The 9561-nt window shown below is 41.2% G+C and overlaps 1 protein-coding gene across 1 annotated transcript in view; it reads left to right on the top strand.

The window, feature by feature from the left end:
- Positions 1 to 426: 426 nt before the first annotated feature.
- RAB11FIP2 (RAB11 family interacting protein 2) overlaps positions 427 to 9561 on the top strand; it is a 32690-nt gene continuing 23555 nt past the window's right edge. Inside the window, exon 1 of the mRNA XM_030951185.1 lies at positions 427 to 1015. Coding sequence (XP_030807045.1) covers positions 663 to 1015 — 353 coding nt within the window. The 5' untranslated portion in view covers positions 427 to 662. The remainder of the gene's footprint in view (positions 1016 to 9561) is intronic.

Here is a 9561-nt window from a genome sequence, read left to right as displayed (position 1 = left end):
GGCAGCGGGGGCGCTCGGGGCGCTGGGCAGCGCTGCCCGGGCGGCCGGGGAACGGCGGCGAAGGGAGGAGAGGGAGGGGGCGAACCCTGCCCTCTGCCCTCTGCCCGCCGCCGCCCGCAGCATGGGGAAGGCGGAAGCGGCGGAGCCGGCCCGTCAGGCCGGGCGGCGGCGGGGGGCAGCGCGGCGAGAGGCTGAGGCGGCCGCGGCGGGGACGGGCGGACTGACGGAGGCAGGGAGGGCAGCCCGGCACCGAGGCCCCCGCCGGCACCGAACCGCCGCCGGCACCGAGCCGCGACGGGCAGGGGAGGCCGCCGCCGGCCTGCGGGGCCCCGCGGCGGAGCGGCCCTGCCCGGGGATGCCCTGGGGGCGGCGCGGGGCCGGGCCGGCGGCAGCGGCGGGCAGGGCCAGGCCGGGCGCGGGAGGGCGGCGGGGCCGGGGCTGCGGCGGGACCTGCAGCCCCCGGCCATGGAGCCGCAGGTGGGGCTGCCGGGCAAGGGGGGGACCCGCGGGCTGGTGAGGGCCACCCGCGGCCAGCAGCGCTAGAGGAAGGACCAGCCGAGCCCCTGACAGGTGTCTCCGCCGTAAGTGCCCTTACGCAGTCCCTCGAGGACTGACAGACTTTGCGTTTGTTATTATTATTGCTGCTGCTGCGATCTTCAAAGATGATGTTGGCGGAGCAAGCCCAAAAGTGGTTCCCAACTCACGTGCAAGTTACGGTCCTTCAAGCCAAAGGTCTGAAGTCAAAAGGTAAAAATGGCAGCAACGATGCCTACACCATCATCCAGCTGGGCAAGGAGAAGTACTCCACCTCGGTGGCTGAGAAGACGCTGGATCCCATCTGGAAGGAAGAGGCCTCCTTCGAGCTCCCTGGACTACTCATGCAGGAGAATCCAGAAAAATACATCCTGTACCTGATTGTCATGCACAGGTCGCTGGTGGGGCTGGACAGGTTTTTGGGACAGGTAGCCATAAGTCTCAATGATATATTTGAAGACAAGCAAAGGCGGAAAACAGAGTAAGTGATGGTTGGTTTTTTTTCATTATAATTTGTTTTCCTTGGACAGTTGCACTTGGAGAGGGTGGGAAATAGTAGTGTTACTATGAACGTAAGTACTTTGGAATGAAATTAGTACATTTCTGTCATTGATTCTGTGTTCAAATCTCTTAACCTATACAGTTATGTCATTGTGGCCTGACCTCTTCCAGAGAAGTTTACTGTAATCAAAGTGCTTACTGTGCGCAGGGAAGGACTGTCAGTAACATTAACTTTTCTGACAAACTCTTGTGTGTAACATGAACTCATTACAGACTGTTTATCTAAGCATTTTTCTTTGTTCTGCACAGGGCCATACCCCCATTCATGTCCTACCTCAGTTTGAGCCATGCGTGAGACTGAGATGCCCTGAAACCTGGTGTGGCTCTCTTTAAAATTGTTTTCCTTCAGTTGCTTCAACCACGTGTCTTTAAATATTTTATATTTATGTTTTAGTGGTCAATGAACTGTGACTTAATGAAGGCTTACCACAACAGCACAGTGCTTTGCTGGTCCTGATTAATCTTAGTCTCACAGGCTGCACTGTACAGCAGGCCTCAGCTGAGAGGACAGAAGACAAATTTCAGCTCTTGTGGTAGCTTCCATCACTACCTACATAAGCCTTTGTCAAATAAAATAACGTTGGCCAGGAAGTTCAGGCGCTGGAATGCAAAAAAGGGAATTAAAAAAAAAAAGGCATCGTAGCAGTTTATTAATTTGAACTGTACTTATCTAATTCTCTGAGGTTTTCTACTAAATGAGTAAAGTTGTTATACTTCCTAGACAGGACATGGTTGCACAAAGGAGTTTGTTACCAGCGTAATTAATTCTCCATGTGTGTGTGTAACTCAGACTGTAGGTATGAGAGTACCACAGGCATGCCTTTGACTCCATGCTTTGGTTGGTGTAGATATGCTTGTCCCGCAGAAATCAAATCAGAACAGCTTGGAGACCTCCAAGTGAGGTCTGTGTTGGCAGTGACATGAATGCTGACAGATCTGGCTGCAGTGGTTAAGAAGTTCCTGCTCCAGGTGCCTTTCCTCCTCTGGTGTCTCTTCAGAAGAGTACAAAGGCTCCTGTGCCCAAATCTCAGCTGCTGAAATTAAAGTTTGGTATCCATAGTGATGGTGGGTCTGTGGTGAGGTGCTGGACTTTGCATCCAAGCCACTAAAGACTGGTGTTCTTGTCTGTCTGTGACTGTGCTGGGGTTGGAACTCCAGCAGCATTGGCAGTTGAAGATGGAAATTCATACAGTTAACACCAGGCAGGGCTTCTTGGTCAGACAACTGTTTCTGCTGAAACCACCTCAAAACCTGGTCATACTTAAATGCATGGCTGTGGTTGAAGAGCACCAAAGACAAGTCCAAGTCTCTTTGCCCTGGTGTTTGTTTTTGTAAACTGAATTTTTTGCAAGACAGTATGTTCACAAACCATATGACAGGAAAGAAGAAGTCTGTGCTGAATCTCTTTGGGTTCACTGCCTGGAGTATTACACTTTTTAATTGCTAACCTTTTTATGGACAAACCAGTTATCTTGATGCAATGCATGGTGATGCCTGTAGCCTTAGGGTCTTAATTTCTGTTAACACTTGCTTCAAGAAGTTTTACTGCTCTTTAGACATGTATCTTAAAAATTCTTGACTCATTAGTTGTAATTATCTTGCAAGTCAGTAGTCAACTGCCATAGTTGCAACACCTAGCAACAAGGTGAAAAACAAGGTGAATGAATGAGGGAGGAACCCTACAAAAAGTAAAGACTGTAAATCTAGACAGGAATATGTGGTAGAAGCTGGAGTAAAATATGTAAATTTTTCCATTATTACCGTGAGTAACAAAACTTCTTTTCCCTAGAAGAAGAAACATAGGCTCCTGCACCAGGTTTAGCAAAAATAGTACTAGAGTCAGCCTTGCAAAATTATTCCAGAAATTTTTAAGTGGGGTAAGTAACACAGTCCTTGTGGTAGTTAAACAAACATTCAGATCCGCAGTATTTTTATAGGAAGTTATGCTTAGCAGGGCTCCATAGGTGTTCTTTATTTTATCATTTCTTTCTCTGAAGTGGGAGAGAGGAACTCCTGCTATGTAGCTGTGGAGCAGTGCCTCCAGAGCAGCGCTGAAATCACCGGGAACGCCGCGCGCTGCCTGCGAGCTCTGCTGCACGAGATGGGGGCCTATGGGGGAAGCTTTACAAACAGCCTGAGTCCTTTCTTCAGAAGTTACTTGAGCATTTAAGATTGCAAATCTTATTAAAAGTTGATGGGTGTTAGGCTTCTAGGGCCAAACAGCCGTACTTGTAAAAGTCTTATGTAAGTGTAAAAGTGCGGCTGGGCGGCAAGTGGGATTTTTGGCAGCGCATTCTCGTGTAATGCTGATTTAAATTCTTACAAGGAAGGAGCCACTGAAAGTCCAGTTTTGCCCTTGGTGTCTTTACCTAAAGAAACCTCAAAAATATCCTTTCTAAAACTCACTTTCAAAAAGAAAAGTAACTTAATTCTTAAGTTTAGATGTTTTTGAGAAGTTTTTGTGGTTGTGTGCCCTCATGCCACGCGGGTGGGTCGTGGCTGTCTCCTTGAAGCACTCATTGGGATGTGGATGCAATATTTGTATGTGTGTGTGGGATGAAGGCAAACTTTCAAGGATAGATTTACGAATGCAATCTCAAACAAAATGCTCTTTTCCCCCCCTCTTTATTAAATCCTTTTTGATAGAAAATATTCCTATTCCTGTGTTGGCAGTAAACTAAGGGTAATATATTTGGACCTGAAGACCTTCTAACTGTGAGTGTGGTGTGGGAACTGAGACACCCAGCACCTTTCAAAACCAAGTCCAATGTCTTTGTTACCGAAGCATTCTGATGGTCGAAAGCTATATTCATTGTTTCAGAAATACTAATCTGTTTTATTAAGCAATGTTTTTACTTTCAAATATGTTCAACAGGCTTGTGCTGTTATTAAATCCAGAGTTATTTTCTTATGTTGATGTAACCTTAACATTTCTTGCTTTGTTTGGGGATGAATGAGATCCAGTTATTTGATGAAGTGTCTATTGGTAATATTTCTACTTTTTAATATATTTAATAGCTTCCTCTTTCCAACACAGCTGTACATATGGTGCTGTAAGAGACAGACTCAAGAGTCACCAGGGTATTGCAAAAAAGATATTTAATATTCTGCACAATGCTGAACCCTGTCAGCAATTCCCTAGTGCTTTTTTAGTAAGGAGGTATGAGAAGTGAAGGCTACCAGCTGATTCTGAATTCCTAGGAAGACCATGGGGTGTGTGACATTTGGCTTTTTACATATTTTTTTAATTTAATGTTTTATAATTTGGAAGAAATAAATTTCAAAAATCATTGCAGACTCAGGAACAGTATGTTAGGGAGAAATAATTTTTTTTTTCCTGTGGAGCTTTTTTTGTTACTTGTCACATCTTAAGACAAATACTCCCTGCAGTAAAGTTTTCAGGCAGAGGCCTCTTGATGGGATTTGTCTCGTGTTCTAAGAAACTTGCTCTGGCTCGAGACTTAATGAAACAATGTAGTCTCTTTACTATAACTTGATAGGGAAAATTTTGTACACAACATTATACAATGTCCTTTTCCTTTCTGAAACTGACAATTTTTCAAATTCTTAAAAGTAAAAATTGCTGGAACAGTTAGGTCCAGATGCAGCTCAGATGGTCCCTCACTAGATCTCTTCCAGAGACTTCATCCAGAGCATCTGCAGGATCCCAGTTCATTTTCTTTCTTTCCTAGTGCAGAAATGCCCATTGAACTGTGAAAGTTCATACATTTGTGTCTCTGACATCTCTGCTGCAGTTGGAAATGGACAGGGACTTTTTACTTCTGCTCTTTTTTCCAGAGCTGAAAACTAGGCTCCAGATGCTGAAAGATTTTACTGAGGTTTTTTTTAACACTTCAAAAAGCTTTGGAAAAACTTCTTTAATGGAAGTGTATTTAGCATAAGTTTTCAAATGTTACATTTCTGACATGACTTTTATTTTTTGCAATAACATCGCATGATGTTTTTAATTAATCCTAAGAAATACATGACAATTGTTTCCCTCTGCTCTTGCAAAATAAATATACCTCTTCTACTCTTCCATTTGAAATGGAAATTATGATTAATGAATGTATTGTTTTAAAGCATATATGCTTTTTTGTAATAAGTTCAATTCACTTATAAATCACAGTTGCCTTAATGCTTCTCACAATCTGATTGCATAGCATCAAAACAAATTTTTGAGTTACCATGAAATAAAAAAATACTAATTTTGTGACATATCTTAATTTACTGAAGTATTTTTCAGTTGTTTTTTACAATGACTCTTAACTTTCCCAGTGTTATTTATTTCCTCTGCTTTTGCTTCATCCTTGTTACTCTCTAATTCCACTCCGTTTATTGTCCATTCCTTCGTGAGCTTTCCTGGACGTCTCATTTTATTGTATGTTCGGCTGATTTAAGATGTAACACTTGTTTGGAATGCTATAAATTTGAGAAGGCAGGTGATGTAGAGTTATTTTTTCTTATGGACATGGTGGAGGAGACATCTTTTATTTGTGATTTAGTTCTTCTTCTCCCTGGGGTCTGTAATACTTCAACATCACTCCCCTCCACTCACACACAAATTGCAGCACTTGTTAAAAAAATGCTTGCTTGAGCATAATGCAGTAAAGGAATCTTGGCCTTTTCTAAAGATACTTCACAACTTCTATTGATCATAAAAAAGAGTCAGAACCAACTTCTCAGCAAGCAAACTAAAAGAACTCATGGTTGACCATGATCAGTACCCCTGTGTGGTAGGCACTGACTTTAGTGCTGCTGAGCTTCCTGGAAGATATGCAAATGGAGTGACTTTTTGCAAATTAATGTGAATTCTTTCTTGGCAGCTTCTGTCTTGGATATAAACTCCCTCTTCAACTGCCTCTGCTCTGTCCTCTCTTTCATTTATAGCAGCATAGGCAAAAGGGAGGCTTCAAATACATCTGGAATTATGAACAAGCAAACAACTAGTAAATAGATAATATATGGGCTCAGTGCTTGTTAATGAGTGGCAACCATTTTAATAATACTTCTACAAAACATAGCACACTATTATTTACTCATGTTTAGTCTTAAATTTAGTTTAAACAAGAAAAATGAAGGGATGAGCTTCAATAGTAGTGGAAATGGCAGGGTGTAGCAGAAAATGTCTTTATTGTGGTTAAAGCAAGAGAAAAATCTTGTTCCACTCAAGGCAAAAGTGGGAAGAGTAGTAACTTAGAAATTTGTTAAAGGCACAGAAATAAAGAGCAGCCTGGAGATTCTGTATGGGTTGTTTTGTGGTACCACTCATTAAATGAAAAAAGAAAATAAGGGATGTCAGGAGTGAGGAACAAAAGAGAAAGATGGTTATGGAAGAAAACAAAGTTTTGCCCAGCTGTAGCTTTATGGACTTAGAGTGATATTTTCAAATTATTTAATAATATTCCCAGCATTTACATTTTGACAACAAATCCATGCACATCCTCTCAATAAATCATAACTCTGAGTCAAAGTGCCATCTGTATTGAATGCTTATCCATTTTCTGTGCACACATACTCAACTCAGATAATTTGCCTTAATTCTCATACCTTCAGTTAGTTTGTTTCTAACACATGTATTCACACATAGCCTTTAGCCAAAATAATAAGTAAACTAAGACCACTTTAATGACTTTGATTCCAGTTGATGTTAGCAAACCCCGTAGTGAGGATGTTGTGATAGCTGTCAGTTCCCATATGTTTTGTGGCGTTACAATGTCACTCTAGTATTTATTTTAAACTGCTTTCAATATCTCATTTCAGTTGGCTTCCAGAAAGTGTGTTCATCTTTGTGAGTGTCATCACTTATTTTAATAAATAATTTGTTTTCTTCTTAATTTCCCATCATCCACAGTGTAGTCTGTGCACAGCCCCTTGCCTTAATTTTCCTACTTGCTGACTTTTGGGGCAGCCCCTCAGTATGGTATTGGAATGATTTATCACAAAACATAATTCTATACTTCTGCATTTTTCAAAATGCACACTCTGCTAAATGGAAATGTCAGACAGTTGTGGGCTTTGGACGTTGTTTTTCATCAATTAGCTGTAGACATTTATGTTAGTGGGCTTTTGTGAAACAAGTTTCCTCAGTGTATCTGTCTTAACAGTAGTCATCAACTTCGTTTTTTGACAGCTGATGGACATGTTCGATTGAGATTCTGCTGGTCTTTTATAGGGGTAAATTTAGAAGTATCTGCCTGTATAGAAAATTATAATGAAATGTGTAGCAGATCAGGGTGCTGATTTTTGCCTGTAAAATCAAGGTCAGAAGCCTTGGCGGATGCTGTGATGATTATGTGGCTTTTTGCAAAATTTCTTCAGTAATTTGTGAATTGAAATAAAGATTTTGTAAAATCCTTTGGGTTTTTCAGCAAAGCAAAACTAGATTATCTCGAGAGATAAATACTGGTAGAGTGAAGGCAGTGGGGTGTATTTGAGAAGCAGGAAGATGGGAAAATTCCTTCAATACTTTCCATCTTTGGCACTGTCCAGAAGACAGAGTTGGGCGATCATCTGTCATGCACAGGATGAATGTGCTGGCTGGAACACTTAATTCCTGTTGAAACTGGTAGATAAGTTACCCAGTGGTTTGGGAGGCTGTCAAAAGTGTATAATTAAAATGTAATTTAAATTAGGTAGTGCTTTTTCTTACCCATGCTGTCAGCCCATCGTGCTCACTGTTACATGGGGAGCAGAACAGGCTGAGTGGTGCTTCTTCGAAGGAGAGAGAGGGATAAGATTGGAAGTGTCAGATTCTGAGGCAGATTGGAGGACAGATAAAATCAGAAAAGGTAAGGAAAAAACCAGCTGAAAGTCCGTAGATCACTAGCTGTTTAAATGAAATAGACAGGCCAGGGTTTTGTAACTTGCTCATTTATAGTAGCTCATTTCAGTTTTCTCCTTCACCCTTATTGTCTGTCTTCCCCAAGGTGAGGGTTCATTACTGGTAAGACTGCTCAAATTAGGAGAGCTTGCTTTTTCCACCCCTAGTTGTAGGTGTGGCCAAAATAAACTAATCTTGTCATGGGTAGAAAGTAGGCATGCTGCTCCATAGGGGTTTAGCTTTCCAGGACTGCCTGGTCAGCAGGATTTTTCCTATTTAGCCTTGCATGTTGAGCTTCTCTTTGCACATTCAAGAAAATAGTCAGCATGCAGAGGGGCAATTTATAGAATACTTAAAAGTAAAAATTAACAGAAACCTGTGCAAGACAGGCAAAGCCCTGAAAAACAGATGAGAGAAAGAAGCAAGGGTTGTTCTGATGGAAGCCATTGTGAAAAAGTTGGAATTAGAGGGTGTATGGAGGACATTGCTCTACAGAACATTTGAAGGTGAGAGCAAGAAGAATGAATGTGATTCCAAAAGCAATAGGGCTTCCTTTGAAGTTGGGAAAATTTGCCAGACTTTGTACAAGGTCTGTTTAAATAAGGACTGTCTGCAAGACTGGATGTAATATTTGGTTATTAAGTAAAAGGGTATCTGCTCTCATAAAAGCCACCCTGTTTTGTTCATGTATGTTATTGGCTATTTTCCTACTTTGTACAGGCTTTCTATAGAATAAGCTTATGGCAGCCTGACAAATGGAGCATTTATTGTGGCTAAAAGTACTGTAAACAAAACCAAAATAGCAAGTTTTATTGGCTTTTATAATACATTTCAATTTTTAAAATTGGCAGTAGTATAGTGGAATTTAGTGTTTTAGGACCCAAATGTTGTTATCTGAAAACAGTGGACTTCATTTCCCCCTTCTTTTTTTCTCTCCTCTATAGAGCTGTTTTTTCTATTTGCTGCTCACGCCCATGTGTTGTCGAAACAGATTCTAATAAGAAACATTTATGGTCTTAGTTGCTCATTCACGTGCAGCTCCACATAAATGCATTGCCTGCATTTGTTCTCATCTGTTTAAAAAAGTAATTAGTTGCCTTTGAATTTTGAAGAAAATCATGATTTGAGTCTGCTTCTCATATTGTCTTGTTATGAGCTGAAGCATATGGAACCTTCATTAAAAGTAAAACAAGATAAACTCTCCAAGGTAACAAAGAAACCTCCTTGAAATGCCTATGAAAATTAAATATCTGTCTTTCATACAAAGATTTGATCCAGCAATCATTATTCAAATAAAAATTCCATTGAAGACCAGAGGAATTTTGCTGGAGTAAAAGAGTTTATGATTAAATTCTGTTGGAATCAGTAGCAGTGTTGTACCTGGTTCCAGCAGGACCTGCTGTTGTCTTCCTAGGGAAAGGAGAGTTTCCTTGTTTTCCCACCTGAACTTATTTTAAATGTCAAGATCTTCCAGATATAGTTTGAAAAGAAATGTAGAAGTTATGAAGGCAAGGTCTTAGTTGTGGGCTTCTCTTTAAGAAAAGGTAAATGTCAAAATAGTTCATTTGCCCTTAGCAAGTGAGTGCTGGTAATGACACAGCATTGTTGATTGGTGATAAGAATGCCAATAATTGTTAAATAAT

The sequence above is a fragment of the Camarhynchus parvulus genome, chromosome 6 (genome assembly GCF_901933205.1).
Source record: "Camarhynchus parvulus chromosome 6, STF_HiC, whole genome shotgun sequence".
In the NCBI taxonomy this organism is placed as follows: domain Eukaryota; kingdom Metazoa; phylum Chordata; class Aves; order Passeriformes; family Thraupidae; genus Camarhynchus; species Camarhynchus parvulus.
This window is presented reverse-complemented; position numbering and strand designations above follow the sequence as displayed.